At 41.7% G+C, this 18037-nt stretch overlaps 1 protein-coding gene and 1 long non-coding RNA gene across 5 annotated transcripts in view; one reads left to right on the top strand and one right to left on the bottom strand.

The window, feature by feature from the left end:
- Rtn3 (reticulon 3) overlaps positions 1-18037 on the bottom strand; it is a 58995-nt gene that overhangs the window by 29840 nt on the left and 11118 nt on the right. For 3 of the 4 annotated variants that reach the window (XM_003468082.5, XM_013150699.3, XM_063227402.1), the window contains exon 2: positions 5199-5255. The exons of the other annotated variant lie outside the window; for it this stretch is intronic. In XM_003468082.5, the coding sequence (XP_003468130.1) occupies positions 5199-5255 (57 nt within the window). The remainder of the gene's footprint in view (positions 1-5198; positions 5256-18037) is intronic. 4 annotated transcript variants of the gene reach the window in all.
- Positions 13001-15761, top strand: LOC134470873 (uncharacterized). Its single transcript, XR_010040068.1, has 2 exons — positions 13001-13497; positions 14768-15761. It is a non-coding gene; the product is annotated as an uncharacterized LOC134470873 (long non-coding RNA).

The following is an 18037-nucleotide window of genomic DNA, read 5'->3' as shown; positions in this document are numbered from 1 at the left end:
CCATTTTTTAATAAAACTAATTTTACAATACAAAAATGGGACGTGGCTGTAGCTCAGTGGCAAGATGGACTGCCTAGTACACAGGAGGTCCTGATTCAAGTCTTAACACCACCCCTCGACCCCCGCCCCTGAGCAGGTGTGGAGGCACACACTTGGGGAACTTGAGGTGAGAGAACTGTAAGCTTGAATGCAGTCTACATAATTTAGTGAGACCCTGTCTGGGATGTAATTTAGTGAAATAGTCCTTGAGTTCAATCCCCAGTACTACAAAAATAAATTTGTGTGTGTGTGTGTGTTTGTCTCACTATGCAGTTCAGGCTGGCCTCGAGCTCACTTTGTAAGCCCAGGCTGGTCTCAAACTCACAGTGATTCTCCTGCCTCAGCTGCCAAGTGCTGGCATTACAGCCGTGTGCCACCATGCCTAGCAGTAACTGAGTTTTGATTGGAATAAGGCAAAACTCCCATTTGAGTACAGGATCTGGTATGGGAATTGAAAAAGCCCTTTCTTTGTTGCATCCCGAGGGTATTTATCTTACAGAACAAGATGGGAAATTAAAAACGATGTGAAAAACAACAAAGTGAATTCTGTATATACAAACACATATATGCATGCGAATTATTTCTCCTCCCATAAACTCACAAAACAATTTAATACTTCTCTATGCATTTCTAAAACAATGGCTGAAAATGTACTGTGATCTAGAAATAAGCAACAAGGGATTGGCATCAGAGGTCTCCCTGAAGAGCCGATAAGCCTGGGGTGGCGGGGCCTGGCTGTAACCTCAACACTCAACTGAGGCAGGAGGATCTGAGTTTAAGGCCAGCCTGGACTACATGACGAGTTGGTCTCAAAGAATGAAACTAAAAAGTGAGTTACTTAAGATTTTATGTTATTTGGTTAATTTCTCCCTTCACTTAAGAAATCACTACTTTTAAATAAAGCACACCTGTAGCATAGAAAAACTACATACTCTTGTGAAGAAAAAGTGCCAGCCCACAGTAGCCTCTACTTTTTCATATAAATGCAATTGCTATTTGTAAGAGGAGGAATTAAACTACTCAGGTATATAGACTTCCCTACACTTGAATTTTCTCATGTTCACAAAACAAGAAAGACAAATCACCGTGCAAAACAGTATTAGCAACTTTCAGCCACAGCATCAAAATAGGAAGTTAGCCAGCAGACACTTTGCAGCCAAGCTAGGCCCTACACACCAAAAAAACCGATTTTGTACAAAGAAAAATGTTTTGCTTTTTATTTATTTTTTAAAAAAGGCTGTAACTGGCAAAATGTTTTTCCTCAATGCTTGTCCCAAAGTTCATTGTTGTAACTTCCTTTTCCAGATGCCTACTGCATTATCAAATTGAATACAAACATTCATTAATGCAAATGTGCTTCCAGTTCTGAGTGGTGGATGGACATTCTTTCCAATCTTATTTTCTTCTACTTTTCAGAAACATTTCCCAGTCTCCACTTTTTGCAAAGGTTTCAAAAGCTGAACCTAACTTTTGGTTTGATTTTGTGTATACTGGAGGGAGCACATTCCCCAGAGTAAATCACATCACTAACAGTCAATAGTATTTCCTGTCTCTTTTGCTCCATGCTTTTAACATCAACTTCAAAACGGCATCTATTAAAGTCTCTAGCCGGGCATGGTAGCACACGCCAGTAATCCATGGTGGTGCCACTGCAGCACTTGGGAGGCCACAGAGTGAGTTCAAGGCCAGCCTGAACTACACAGTGAGAACTTGTCTCAAAAGCCAAACAAAACCCCTAAACCCTAAAACACAGCTAGTTTTGATCATCTGTATTACATGTGTAGCACTTACAAGCATGGACTTTGAAATTCTTGCTCTGCTACTTGTTGTGTGACCTTAAGCAAATCATTTCACCATGTTAAATTATAGTTTCCTCAACTGGTGAAAGAGCTAGCACCTTTCCTCCCATGGAACTGGCTAGGAGGACTAATGAGATGATTTACAAGTACTAAGCACAGAACAAGCCCAATAAAAATTAGCCACATACAACATGTCTATCAGTATCTTTGATGAAGTACAATAAAACTACTTTAAAATTTGTTCCCTGCCTTTGAAGCTCTCTAAGGGTCTACGCTAAAATTAAAATTCTGCTTGGTAAAGGGAACCAAGGACTTACTTGGGAACACAACTTTTCCAGAAGGAACTAATCATTCCATTGACATTGTAATCACAAATACATTCAAATCAAAAGCTTAATTTCCTAAGTTACAAATCTGTATGAATCATGTACAGTGCGATTTAATAAATTTCACATAATTTACTTTTGAAAATTTTGACTCTCTTTTACTCAGTCCAAATCAGTACATGCATCTGTCTGAAACCGAATAACGCAACATCTGCATTTCAGGATTAAACGTAATAAAAGTTATAGCCAGCCACCGTACACATGGCTTTAATCCCAGGACTCTGGGAAGCTGAGGAGGCTGAAAGTTCAGTTCTGCTTGGGCAATTTAGCGACTGAGACCGTCTCAGGAAACGGGAAGAGGTGCAGAGATGTAGCTCAGAGTGAAAGTTTAATTCCCAGCACCACACCAAAAAAAGGAATTTGCTGTGAGGGCCCTGGGAGAGATGAGCTGGCCTGCTTTGTGCTGATGGGACAGCCAGTCTGAGAGGCCTGGGAGGGGCTGGGCTGCTCCTCACACCCTCCCTGGGGTTTTAAAACAGTTAACCACATACACTAATGCCCTCCTCTTCCCTCAATTTTCTTTTCTTTTTTTTTTTTTGAGACAGGGTCTTGCTCTGTAATTCAGAGTGGACTTGAACTGACTATCTAGGCTGGCCTTGAATGGGCAGCAATGCTCCTGCCTCAGCCTCCCCAATGCTCAGATTATAGGCCGCCCCTTGTTTTTATTAAGGTGGTGTAGAAGCTACTGGACTCTCTTAGTCTTGGGGATTGAACCAAGGCATTAATATGGAGTTATAGTGCCCCCCCCCCTTTTTGAGACAGAGTCCTGTGAAGCCACTAAACTGCCCAGGTTGGGCTCAAATTTGTGATCCTCAGGGCTGGGGATTTAGCTCAGCGGCATAAGCACCTGCCTTGCAAGCAGGCGGTCGTGAGTTCGATCCCCGGTACCGATAAAAAAGAAAAAGAAAAAAAAAAAAAAAATTTGTGATCCTCCTGCCTCAGCCTCACAAAGTGTTGGGAGTACAGGTGTGCACCACTGTGCCCAATTTGATATAGCTCTTTACAGTAACACTGTCCTGAATATCTACTAGTCAAAATAACTTTTTTTTTTTTTGTCTTTTTATTGGTACCAGGGATCGAACTCACGACTGCCTGCTTCCAAGGCAGGCGCTTATGCCGCTGAGCTAAATCCCCAGCCCCTCAAAATAACTTTTTTTCTTGAGATGGTCTCACCATGTAGTCCACACTGGCCTTGAACTTGAGGCAATACTCCTAACTCAGCCTCCCAAATGCTGAGATTACAGGCATGAGCCGCTATCCCTCGCTTCAAAATAATTTTTTTAAGCAAAAAGAATGATGAATGTATGCTCTTTTACAAATCCTAATGTGAACTGTGAAACTGGAGGCTATTTAAACATTGGTTTCTGATCAGTGTTATATGTAATTTTTGCTAATAAGAATTAAAACAATTTTAAAAGCTATGACAGTTATCTTTTTAAAATTTCATACACTATGTTTACTGTCTATTGTTCACTACTTAAGAAATCAACTATTTCCATTCTGTATGGAAAAATAGCGACCTGATAAATTTTAAAAGACCTAATTATGCAGTTATGGTTATGATTTTTTTCTGGCAGAGTAAAGTGGAACTACATTATATCTGTGTTGCTTTATAATGGTTCACAAAATCCCTATTTTTTAAATGTATACATGTTAATTTCAAAGGTCATGAGATTTGACCCACAGGTATCCAAACTGACACAATTAAGGATACTATGAAGAACAGGGGTAACAAACTGTGTATCACATTTCCTAAGAAGCAGATTAAACCGGACAAAAAATTCACTACATTTACTGCATTAAATGTTTTTTAGTTATGTAAGGTAACCAGCATCCAAATTTCATAATTAATATTTCAGCTGAGACAATAAACTATCTAAAAGGGGCTTCTAAAATCTATCCAGTGGGGGGCTGGGGATTTAGCTCAGCGGCATAAGCGCCTGCCTTACAAGCAGTCAGTCGTGAGTTCGATCCCTGGTACCGATAAAAACGAAAAAGACCAAAAACAAAAAACAAAAAACAAAAAACTAAAATCTATCCAGTGAATTTTTTTTTTGGGGGGGGGGTCTTTTTGAGACAGGGTCTCACTATGCAGTTCAGGCTGGCCTTGGGCTCACTTTGTAACCCAGACTGGTCTCGAACTTGCAAACAATTCTCCTGCCTCAGCTTCCCGAATGCTGGGATTACAGGAGTGTGCCACCATGCCCAGCTTCTATCCAGTGATTTTAATTACCTTTTTTTCCCTTCTTAAAAAAATAAGGTTTTCTGACTTGCACGTAAGGTCTGTTATAACAGCACAAACGGAATAGTGCTTTATTTAAACAAATGAAGTATACAGCGCTCTTTGATTCTTGGCAGTGGCTATCCTTAACAAACTCTGGAGTTCATCCTCATTGGGTGATCAAAAAAGAATAAAAGAAAAAAAGGCATAGTTTCATCTTTAAGACAAGCAGTCTTAATTGCCAAAAGCTGACTTATCTGTTCAATGTTTTAGACAATCTAGAGCTACCCTAGCTCTGGGAACAAACCCCACATTACAATATGTGCTCTAGCTGGGAGGCATTTTTGCAGGTCAGTGGAAGCACACTTTTACATCACTGTTCCAAAGCCATTGACGCTCTAAATCAGTTTTGTAGGTGCAGAGAAATTAAATGCACTCTGGGGTTAGGGTGTTTTTTGAGCCACAATTCTATACGCTCCAAATTCTGCAGGCAAGTTTTATAGTTTTAAAGAAATATCCAAACTACATTTAATCCTTATGCTACATTAAATGTTCTGCCCAGGCCCATTTTATTTAACCTTTTAAGGAACGCACTGGCAGCTGCTGAACAGAAAGGACTGCCTTGTAATTAGCTTTTATTTTAAGGGATGTAGGGGTGTATACTGTAGAAGAATTGTGCCTCATATCCCCAGTTACAGCCTCTTTCTCAACATTTTTCTTTTATTAATATGTTAAAAAAAGTTACAAACTTGCCTTGTGAGGTCGAAAATATAGATACAGGCTGAGAGGAATAGGAAGAAACAAAGGAATCTGAAAGAAAATAACAGCATGAGAATTTCACAATCTCTTGCAGGAATTTTAATTCCAACTTTTTTTTCCAGGACAGAGAAATGAGGACTTAGCAAAGAGGAAAAACCCAATCCTTATTTCTGGTTAATGTTTTCACTCACCTGCCTCTGAAACCTCATCTTGAAGATGCCTTAAAAGTTAACCAATTCAACCTTCATCAGAGAAATATTACCAAGGAACCCCTAGCATTGCGGGAAGACCATAACCCCAACAGACAACACTGCTCTGCTGTGTTTTGTAAGAAAAGGAAAGTAGGTATCTGATTACATTATTTAATTATGTCCAACTGCCCTTTGAAGCATTACCCACTAATACGAGCATTTAAAAATAGTTAATTGGCAAATATGCAACAGCAACATTGACCCTCAAAACTTAAAAAAGAAATCACAATCCATTAGGAAAACAAGACCACATGAAAAATCTTTCATCTTCTAAAATTATATTCCTTTAGTTTTAAACATGTATCAACATACAAAGTGCTCATATCCAGACTGGAGATATGGCTCAGCAGGAGAGCACCTGTAGGTTTGATTTCCCGTGCTGCTGCAAAAACAAAAACACTGACTTTTTATAGGAAATAAATAAATAATGTATATGAGAATATTCCTAAGAGCACTGGTTATAAATACTAGAAATAATCTAAATGATCACCAATAAAAAACTAATTGGTACTGAGCTACATCTCAAATCCTTATTTATTCTAAGACAGGGTCTTGCAGAAATCATTAAACTGACCAGGTGAGTTTCAATTTGGAATTCTCCTATTTCAGCCTTCTTCATTTCTGGCTCAATAAAATCTTTGGTCATTAAAAAACATCACCTTTCCAAACTGCCATGGGGATACATGCCTATAATCCTAGCTACCCTGCAGCCTGAGGAATGACCCTCAAGTTCAAGGTGAGCCTGTGCAATTAGTGAGACACCGTCTCAAAATAAAAACTGCCAGGCATAGTGTCTCAAGTCTGGCCCTTGGAGGCTAATGCAAGAGGATACCGCAAGTTTGAGGCTATAGTGAGTTCTAGTGTGGTCCAGACCCTCCTAAACCACAATGAGACTCTCAAAACAGTCGGAGTTGATGCTGGGGGAAAGGAGAGGGGCTGGGATGGAGCTCATTGATAAAGAGTAACCCTGAGCTCAATTCCTAGCAGGAGGCAGGAGGCGTGAAGATAAATATGTAATGAAAACAGCCATATGGAAAACAAAACCATACAAAAGTGCCCCTAAATATAGGGAACTTTTTACATTAACTACTTTTTCCTTGTTTCTACAGGTATTAGAAATAAACTTAAAACTAGAGGATTATTTTTAAAAAACTGGATCATAGGTACATCTGTAAGAATTAATTTAGGGGAGCCGGGAATTTAGCTCAGTGGCATAAGTGCCTGCCTGGCAAGCATGAGGTTATGAGTTCGATCCCTGGCACAAACAATGTATCTATATCTGTATCTATCTATCTATCTATCTATCTATCTAGACACAGCACTAGAATTTAATGGCTTCAGATAGCAAATCACTAAGATTGGAATTTAAAAATTCACTGCTTTTGAGTTATCTTAAAATGAACCAAATAAGATTTACTCTTTTTTTTTTTTTGGAACATAGGATCTCACTATATAACTGAGGGTGGCCTTGAACTCACTATGTAGCCCAGTCCAACTCATGACAGCGATCCTCCTGCCTCACCTCCTATGTGCATTAGAAGTGTGCACCACCACACCTGGCAAACTGTCAACTTTATCCATAGCATCCACTCTGATAAAGAACACAGATAACCAATGGTTTGCAAACAAACAAAAAACACCCACAACACTGCACAAGGTTTCCAGTTCATAAAACGAGTTTACTTATTTATTTTTTGTTTTCTTGAGATAATGACTTGCTTATATGGTTCAGGCTGGCCCAGCTATGTGGCCCAGCTTGGCTCTGAAATTGCCGCCATCGTCCCAGGAAACACTCAGCTTTCTGAGTGCTGGGATTACAGGTGTGTACCACTAAAACTGTGTTTCTACTCCATATTTAAACTATAGGGGAGCCAACTCCAGAATGGTGATCTTAATCCTTTCACACTTACTATGAAATCCTTTTCTGTCAGTAGCAAGGTATAGCCATAAAGGGAAGACTACAACCTAAGCAGCAGCTAGAGGGAGGGAGAGGGAGAGTTGAAGGAAAATGTGTAAGAATGTAAGTGACAAGGGGCTGGGGATTTAGCTCAGTGGCGTAAGCACCTGCCTTGCAAGCAGGCAGTTGTGAGTTTGATCCCTGGTACTGATAAAAATGAAAAAGACCAAAAAAAAAAAAAAAAAAAAAAAAAAGAATGTAAGTGACAAGTATACTTACAGAAAGGAAAGAGTAAGTAGAAGGAAAAAAATCTTAAGATACATAAAAAGAAACTGCTGGAACAAAGCACAAGAATTTACTAAAGACAAGGATATAAAACAGCGTATACTATAAAGCTACTGTGATAAAAATAGTGTGGTACTGGCAAAAAAAAAAAAAAAAAAAAAAAAGACCTGAAGATCCATGGAATAGATTAGAAGATGCAGAAACAATGGCAGACACACTAAGCTACCTTATCTTTGACAAAGGTGCCAAACACATTCACTGGAAGAAAGATAAGACTATTTATTTATTTAGGAAATGGGGATCAAACTCACAACCTTGTCCTTGCCAAGCAGGTGCTTAAGCCACTGAGCTAAATTCCCAGCCCATGACACCCTCTTTAATAAATGGTGTTGGAAAAACTGGCTTTCCACATGGTGAAGATTAAAACTGGGCCCATATCTTTTACCATGTACTAAATTAAAATCAGAATGGATTAAAGATCTTAATATTAAAACAGAAACATTCAATTTGCTGGAAGATAGAGTAGGTAAAACTCTTGAACAAGACACTGGTGTAGGCAAAGACTTTATGAATAGAACCCAGACTGCACAGGAACTGTCACAAGGAATCAATAAATGGAATCTTGTCCTACTGAAAAGCTTTTGCACCGCAAGAGAAACTATCAGCAGAGTAAAGACACAACCCACAATGTGAGAGAAAATATTTACCAGTTGTTCCTCAGATACAGGATTACTATTGAGAACATATAAAAAAAACTCAAAAAAAAATTTCAATCCTCCTAGATTCAAAGGCCCAATCCAAAAATGGGGATCTGAGATGAACACACACTTCTCAGATGAAGAAGTACAAACAGCAAATAAATACGTGAAAAATGTCCAACAGGGGCTGGGAAGTTAGCTTGCCTTGCAAGCGCATGGTCATGAGCTTGATCCTTGGTACCGATTAAAAAAAAAAAAGAAAAAGAAAAAGAAAAATGTCTAACAGCCCTGGTTATTCAAGAGATGCAAATTAAAACCACACTAAGATTTCACCTCACCGCAGACAAAATAGGTAATATTAAGAAATCAACCAGTGTTGGGTGTGGTGGCTCATGCCAGCACTCAGGAGGCTGAGGTGGGAGGATTGTTGCGAGTTCGAGACCAGCCTGGGCTACAAAGTCAGCTTAAGGCCAGCCTGAATTGCATAGCAAGACCCCATCTCAAAAAAGAAAAAAAAAAAAAAAAAAAAAAAAAAAGAACTCAACCAATAACAAACGCTGCAGGAGCTGGGAGGAAAAGGAACCCTTCTCGTGGGAATGCAGATTAGTGAAACCACTGTGGAAATTGGTGTAGAGTTTCCTCAAAAAACTAGGATTAGAGGTCCCATTTGACCCAGCTATTCCCCTTCTGAGTATCTTTCCAAAAGAATAAAAAACATGATACGTGCACCCATGTTTATAGCAGCACAGTTTATAATAGCCAGATCTCGGAAACAACCTAAATGCCTATCAGCTGAAGCATAGATAAAAAAGATGTGGCATTGCTATACAATGGAGTACTATTCAGCCATAAAGAATGATAAACTGGACACTTTTATAGGTAACTGGTTGTGCCTTGAGAACATATTTATTAGAACACACTTATAAAGACATGCATGTGTAAATATTGTATTGTTTCATTAGTGTGACAAGCTGAAAAACATGTATATGTGTATGTAAATGTATATAAACATAGTCAAGATAGTTAAAAAAAAAGCAGCAGCATGGCCTCCTCGTCATGTACATGGCCCGTTCAGAAGCAGATTCAATGTCTCCCTTCACTGAACACCTCTCTAGGTTCTGCCTTCCCTTCTACACCTCGTCCTCGTCTTTTTGTCCCAGAGAGAATGACTCAGCAAAAGCAAGGACTCGGTCACACTGGCCTTTACTGTATCCCCTGTGAGCCATTTTGAGCTGACTTTTGGATGTCCTAAGAAATTTTTGATGTGGGTTTGGGTTTTTTGCATGTGGATATCCAGTTGTTCCAGTATATTTATTGAAGGTAGAATTCTTTCTCCACTTAATTGCTTTTGCATCTTTCCCAGAAATCAGTTGTCTGTCATGTGGGTGTCTATTTTGGGACTTCATATTGGTACCTTGGTGGTTTGTCTGTCTCGGTCTCAATGCCGTTTTGGCATGATTGATATAACTCTGTGATAAGCCGTGGGACTGGGTTGGGTTGGAGCTCTAATTTTGTTCCTTTATCAAAGTTGTTTAGACAATTTTGAGTCTTTTGTATTTCTACAGAAATGTAAGAATCAAAGTGTTAATTTTTATGAAAAATGATGGTAGCATTTTGATAAGGGATTGTGTTTTATGATCATTATTATTTTCTTCTATTTGTTTTTGGTTTTATTCTTTTATTTTTAATTTCTTGAGGAAAAATGTGAGGATATTTCATAACTTTCTTCTTTTCTAATAAATGTACTTGGTATTTTTAAAAAAGCATAAATTTGGGCTGGATATGTAGTTCTTGTCTTGTATCTACAAGGCCTTGGGTTTGAGCCCTAGCACTACACACACACACATACACACACACACACACACACACACACGAGTGAACCTAATATTCTAGTTCCAGCTGCCAGGCGCAGTGGTGCACACCTATTATCCCAGCATCTGGGAGGCTGAGACAGGTGGACTGCTGCAAGTTCAAGGCCAACCTGGGCTATACAGTGAGTTCAAGGCCAGCCTCCTGAACTATTTGATAAGACTATCTCAAACAGACAGGCAAGCCCCTCCTCAAAATAATAAAAATCTAGTTCCAGTAAATAACCAGTCAATTCTGCAAATACATTTGTAAATTTTTCAACCCATCTGTAGTCCCAGCAGGAGGTTGAGGCAAAAGTATCTTAAGTGTGAGCCTAGCCTGGGCAACTTAGTGAGATCCTGTCTTAAGAAAGAGAAAAGCATGTAGGCAGGGAATATAACTCACTACAAAAGCCCTGGGTTCAATCACCAGTATTGTGGGTGAGGAAAAAAAGAATCAACAAATGGAACTGGAACTACATCAAACTAAAAAGCTTCTGCATACCAAGGGAAATAATGGAGACAGTGTACAGGATGGGAGAAAACCTTTGCCAGTTGTTATTCTGACAGACAATTAAAACCAAGAATATACAAAGAATTAAAAATAATTCACTCAATAAATGGGCAAATGAACTGAATAGACACTTCTCAAAAGTAACACACAAGTCTATTATTACATGAAAAATGTTCAATATCTTTAGCTATCAGGAAAATACAAATCAAAATTACATTGAGATTCCATCTCACGCTAGTGAGAATGGCTATCATCCCAAATATGAAAAACAGTAAATGTTGGCATAGATGCAGAGGAAAAAAGAGCCCTTGGGCACTGCTGATAGAACATAAATTAGCACTGCCAATGAAAATCAGTATGGAGACTCCTTGAAAAATTTAAAGTAGGCTACCATACCTCTCAGTATACCTCTCAATATACGCCCAAAGAAATTAAAGTAGTTCAACCATCAAGGTACTTGTTTATCCGTATTTATCATGACTCGGTGAACAACCACCAAGTTTCGGAAGCAGTCGAGGTGCCCCTCAACAGATACAAGGACATGAAAAGGTCTATACACACACTATGTGTATCATTCAACCATAAGGAACAAAGTCTTATCATTTGCAGGAAAATGGAAGGAACCAAAGATCATCACGTTAAGTGAAGTAAGATAGAAGGGAGATTATTAGAGAAGTGGAAGGGTACTGGGGAGAACGGGGTAGAGGTAAGAGAGGGTAATAGAGGGTGAATACAATCAAATTCATTACTCTGTGTAACCAATAAGCACTAAGAAAAAATAGAGCCATAAAAATAAAAATTCACCTCTTAAAAAATAGGGCTTTCATAAAGAGTAAAATAAAAGGTAACAGAAAATAGGGATCTTTTGCAAATGGGAAGAAGCCAGAAGGAGGAAAAGAGAAGGTGACATTAAAAGAATTAAGTTGTCACATACATGTACCAAATCTTCATGATGAATACAATCACATACTGCAAACATGCATTAAAAATAAATAAAAACTTTAATTTACTGAACACTGGACATGTGTGACAGACACTGAGATTAAGTACTTTATGTGTGTGTAAAAATCAAATTATATGAAAATCCTAATGAACAAGTGGGTATAAACAATGATCTCCAAATTTTACACAAAGAAAACTGACGCTTGTATGTGTCAGAATCAAGATTTAAAATCAAGCTTTCCCTGAAAGCCTGTCCTTTTTCTCCTGTGCCACCCTATCACTCACATCACCTGTCACTACTGCCAATATGAGACGCACATGCTATTCACCAGACAATTTACCAGTCACATTTACGCTCTCAAGCCCCACTGTAAGCTCCCTTGACTCTCCACCCTTCTCTCAAGCAGCATGCAGAGCAAGCAGCAGAGGAGAAGGCCGCTGTTGCTACAGGTGTTCAAATCTGGGTCAAACTGTGCTACATACTTTGGGGGCAAGGAGCAGAAGCTTTGGGCTGGATGTCAATTTCAAATTTTTATTCAAATCAAAGGAAAAATATACCAACAACTATCTGAATTTTCTAACCTCCGATAAGTGTTATTTTAATGAATTGTTCATTCTGGTGATAACTCCCTCTCTTTTTTTTTTTTAATCGATACCGGCACGACTGCCTGCTTGCAAAGCAGGCGCTTATGCCGCTGAGCTAAATCCCCAGCCCTGATATCTCCTTTAACACCAGCAGAATTCAAGTTTTTGGACCGGAGCAAGTTAAGCTCAGGAACTCTGTACAATGACTGCTACATTTAACCACAAAGCTTTGTGTTGGTCTCCTTAGATTATCCAAGCACCTTCCAGTACACAAGGAAAAACAAGAGTCTGAAATATTATCTACAATTAAAAATGAAAATTAGTAACTGATTCCCTGCTGGATGTGGTGGTACATACCCAGCTACTTCGGAGGCTGAGGCACAAGGAGTGAAAGTTTGATGCCAGCCTGGGCGACTCAGTGAGACCCTATCTCAAGACAAGAAATAAAAATTTAAAAAGCGGTGGATATATTTAGCTCAGTAGAATATTTCTGAGTTCAACTCCTAGTATCAGCAGAGAAAGAGAGACAGAGACTGAGAGGCAGACAGACTGAGGTCTGATTTGTGACATTTTTTCTAATATTAACATTAAGACCAATACTTTTTATAATTTATAATCTTTTTCTGCTTCATAACTAGTCCACAAAAATAGCAATCTTTCTGAATTTTTTATTCTTTTTTTAGTTTTGAGGCCAGGTTACCAAATTGCACAGGATTGGCTTCTCACTTGTAATCCTCCTGCCTCAGTCTATTGAGTACCGGGGGTTATAGGTGTGTGTTGGGAGCCGCAGCCCCGAGCCCGGTCGCCTCACTTGGCGGACGTGAGGCCTGTAGTAAAGAGTAAAGCCTGAGGTAGATTACCCCTCCCATCGAGCACGTTAGTTTCCTGCTTACCGCGTAAGCAACCCGCTCAACAATATAGTCTGCCTGGCAACTGATGATGTTAGCCAATCAGCTTGCCTTGCTTACTTTAACATGATTGGACACTGTATCCGTATATATACTGGTGCCACCCCTGGGGGGGAAGAAGAAGCCCGGAAGTAGAAGCCCAGAAGGAGCCGCGGGGAGCGGACCAAAGGAGGCTTCGGCTGGGAGCGATCCCAGGGCAGGCTGTACGGAGAAGGAAAATAAAAGAAAAGGTTGTCCACTGCCAGACTTTGTCGTGTGTCCTTCCTGCCGGCCAGGAGCGACATCGACATTTGGAGGCCCGCACGGGGACTGATCACCCCCGAGACGTGACAGCGGACAACGCTCCAGTACAGAGCTGCGAGACAGGTGAGTTGGGGATAAGCCTGGGCTCTGGGTGGCGCGCACCTACAGGGCTTTTAGACTCCCCTCAGGCTCACGCGTAAGTGGCGGATTCCTTGGGCCTCACGCGGTGAGTAACATATTAAAAGATGGGAAACATGCTAGGTAGCAACACTAAGAGCGAGGGTGGTTGTGGAGAAAGCTCTCAAGAGCTTACAAAAGTACGCAGGGTATTTGAGCAGGCCCAGTCGGGGAGCTCCCGAGAGGGGCCCGTCAAGGGGAACAAAGATGCTAAGGAGAAGGACGGGGCTCTAGCCTCGGAGTCGTCTGACTCCGAGGACGAGGGAAAGTTGAATGGCAAGGAGGCCAAAGAGACCAGCTGTCAGGAGCCTAAGTCGCTCGATAAGGAGTCGCAGGGTTCTTTCCCAGCGTTGCGCCGTGAATTGCGCTCCGCTCAACTTGGTCTGCGGAGGAGTAGAGAGCTCCTGAGCGCTCCCCGGCGCGAGAGGGAGGCGAAGCCTTCCGCCCCACCTTGGGGGGTGTTCCCGGAGGCGATCCCTCGCCGCGAGGCGGCCGCCCGGGAGCTCCCTTCCCCTTCGCCAGAACAGGAAGTGATGCACGGGCCCCCATTTTCCGCCCAATCACGGCCGCCGTCTTATGCTCCGCCGCCGGCGGGTCGGTATTTTTACAGGCGGCTTTGGCAGGGGGGACGTTTGTCTCATGAGGTACATCCACCACCTGGGATAGATAGTGACCCCTACGGGATATTTCCTGTACAAGTAGCTATGGGCCAGGGACGTAATGCATGGGAGCCTTTTGAGATAAAGCAGATTAGAGAACTTAAAAATGCAGTTACAACCTTTGGGCCGACTGCGCCTTACACCATTGCCATGCTGGAGAACCTGTCTTCTGGGCCCCTCACCCCCGCGGACTGGATTCAGCTGGCAAAGGCGTGTCTGCCCTCGGGTAGTTACCTGGATTGGCGAGCCTGGTACACAGAGTTCTCTGCCGAGCAGGCTGAGAAAAACGCCGGTCGAGGAAATGGGAGCTGGGGATTTAGCTTAGCGGCATAAGCGCCTGCCTTGTAAGCAGGCAATCGCCAGTTCGATCCCTGGTACCAATAAAAAAAAAAAAAAAAAAAAAAAAAACGAAAAAGATAAAAATAAAAAATAAAAAACAAAAAGGGGGAGTAAGCCAAGGCCTGCCTCCAAAGGCGCAGTTATCTATGGCATGACAATGGATGGGCCCGGATCCGGTAATCAGCTGGAACCGAGGCGCGGTTTGTGTTTTCCCACAGGAATCGGGACGAGAACCACTGTGGGTACCGGAGAGACTGACACGGGCGACAAAGCCCTCGACTGAAGATCAGACCTGCCCTACCGGAGATCCATCACAGACCAACCAACAAGATGAATAGAAATAGCGGTAGCCCAAAATGGACAAGAAGATCCTCAGGCATATGCATGGCTCGCTCGCCTAGCCTACGACCGAGTCTAGGGGTGGTGAGCTTCCCACACTCCTCCTCTAAAAAATTATGACATAGCTGGGTAGGAGAGTCAATGACGGGTAAGAGCGTACTCCCCCGGTGCGACTCAACCTAAGCCAGGCCCTACCCCATCCTGCACGTAAGCCGCTGGACTGTTAGATGCTGCCCAGGTCTAAATTTCTCTCCGAGGGGATTTCTTTACGGAGAGGAAATGAGTGCAAGCTTGTGTGCATCCAGGTTCCGTCCAGTTTGTGCCTGGCCCTAGAAAAAGGACGAGGGCCTCAGGGCCTTGGCAGACCATGGGACGGCCGACCAGGGTCTAAGCCAAGGACCTACGGTGGGCCTACGCATAGGGCATAAGCCTCTGCACCCAGTCCAGGAAGGGCTACGATGTGCACATTTATAAAAAAAAATAAAAAAGGGGGAGATGTTGGGAGCCGCAGCCCCGAGCCCGGTCGCCTCACTTGGCGGACGTGAGGCCTGTAGTAAAGAGTAAAGCCTGAGGTAGATTACCCCTCCCATCGAGCACGTTAGTTTCCTGCTTACCGCGTAAGCAACCCGCTCAACAATATAGTCTGCCTGGCAACTGATGATGTTAGCCAATCAGCTTGCCTTGCTTACTTTAACATGATTGGACACTGTATCCGTATATATACTGGTGCCACCCCTGGGGGGGAAGAAGAAGCCGGGAAGTAGAAGCCCAGAAGGAGCCGCGGGGAGCGGACCAAAGGAGGCTTCGGCTGGGAGCGATCCCAGGGCAGGCTGTACGGAGAAGGAAAATAAAAGAAAAGGTTGTCCACTGCCAGACTTTGTCGTGTGTCCTTCCTGCCGGCCAGGAGCGACATCGACAGGTGTGACTATCATGCTTGGCTTCAAATTCCTCCCTTTTTAAACACTGGCTCCCCCCCAAAAAAAAATTTTTTTTAGAACCATTTTAGACAGGCAGAGATGGAGCAGAGTATTGCTGTATATCTAGCACTCAGCTCCCTTCACTGCCATATGCCAATAATGTGGTACACTTGTCACAACTAACCGACCAATACTGATACACTATTAACAAACTTCATACTTTAGTCAGGTCTTATTTTTTTCCCTAATGCCCTTTTCATGTGCCAAGATAGAGCACGTTATATTTTATCATCACATCTTCCTTAGTTACTTCTGCTGCTTCCTTGTTTTTTAGGCTCCAATTATAGGCATGCACCACCATGCCCAGGTGCCTTAGCTGCTTCTGCACTGAAAGAATTTCTTAGACTTTCCTAGCTTTTGATGATTCCGACAATTTTGAGGAGCACAGAATGTTTTCCAACATTTCTGTCATTAGATTGAGGTGAGGGTTTATGGAGATGACCCCTGAAGTCAAAGGTCAAGCTCGCCATAACCTATCAATGTGTTGCTGATGTTAACCCTGTTCTCTGGCTGGGGTAGCTTTCAAAACCTTTCTCCAGGGAAGCATCCCCACTACCACCACACCCCTGAAACAAACCACATTACCCACTGACGGATGCAGCTCCAAGTCCTTATGAAGGAAGAAGCTATTTCAACTGGCAGTTTGACTCATTTACAGTTGATTTATTTACAGAAAACATAGCTATTTTAAAACAGACCCACTATTGAACCAATAAACCCACATATGATTTAATATGCAACGTAACAGCTGAGGCATAGCATGCCTGTGACCCCAGCTACTCCGGAAGCTAATGCAGGTGGGTTCCAGGCCAATCTGGACAATTTAGTGAGACCCTGTCTCAAAATATAAAGGGACAGGATATAGCCCAGCAAGATGATCAAGGACCGAGTTCAGTCCTCAGCCTTGAAATAAAAATCTAATTGAATAAAATATTCATTTATTGGCAGTAAGTAACATAAAAAGTTATAGTTTTCTTTGTACCACTTATTTGAAGTTAATATATATGTCACTTAAGAGGAAGAAAGATAGAACTCTTGTTGCAAAATAAAACTAGGAGGGGGCTGGGGATTTAGCTCGGTGGCATAAGCACCTGCCTTGCAAGCAGGCAGTCGTGAGTTGGATCCCCGGTACCAATAAAAAAGAAAAAGACAAAAATAAATAAATAAATAAATAAAACTAGGAAGTCTTACAGAAAAAAACCAAAATGGGTTCTACATGTGGGAAATGGTATTTTAACTTTTTTCCCCCCCCACACTGGAAATCAAACCCAGGGGTACTGTTCCACTGAATTATATCCTTAGCCCCTTTCAATTTTTATGTTGGGACAAGCTCCCAAATAGCTGGGACTCTGCTGGGGATTTAGCTCAGTGGCATAAGCACCTGCCTTGGAAGCAGGCAGTCATGAGTTCGATCCCCGGTACCGATAAAAAAAAAAAAAAAAAAACCAAATAGCTGGGACTGCAAGCATGTGTCACTCTGCCTGGCCAGTCCTTATCTTTTGATGGTGCTAGGAATGGATGCAGGGCTTTAACATGTGCTGTAACACTGAGCTACACCTCCAACCTCTTACCCTGTCCTGTCCCCATTTACTTCCAGGAATGTTTTCTCCTTTTCCAAATATGTTTAAGAGGTACCAAATCAAAATGTCCTACTCTGTTAAGAGCATGATGGAAATTAAACTTATTTTTAACATTTTAAAATCTTGACCTATCATATTAGCCTATTACTAAGTCCTTAGTGGAGGTGACTCTCTTTCCTGGATGAGAAAATGCAGCACACAAATCATTATGAAAGACACTTTCTATATTAAAGATGTTATCAGAAGCTGGGCAAATGGTTATGTCTGCAATGCCAGCTGCTTGGGAGTCTGAGGCAGGGGAATGGCAAGTTTGGAGAAATGAACAAAAAAGATGAGAAGCCAGCAGAGGGACTGGGGATGTACCCTTGGTGACTGAACCCTGTCACATGCAAGGGTTCAATTCTCAACCCTCAGCCCTGCAAAGATTCAGTAGAACCACCTATAGTCTAGAATAATAATAAAAAACCCCAACCTTAAACACATACATACTTATTACCAAGATAGTTTTTATGTCTCCTTATCACCTACCTAAGCATACACACCAATTTCTGTAGGGGTCTTAACGGAAATTATGAATCATAAACTTTCTGCA

This window comes from Cavia porcellus, unplaced genomic scaffold, assembly GCF_034190915.1.
Source record: "Cavia porcellus strain 051 isolate PalLab524CR breed Dunkin Hartley unplaced genomic scaffold, mCavPor4.1 scaffold_17, whole genome shotgun sequence".
Lineage (NCBI taxonomy): Eukaryota > Metazoa > Chordata > Mammalia > Rodentia > Caviidae > Cavia > Cavia porcellus.
The sequence above is the reverse complement of the archived record's forward strand: the minus strand, read 5'-3'. Positions and strand labels throughout refer to the sequence as shown.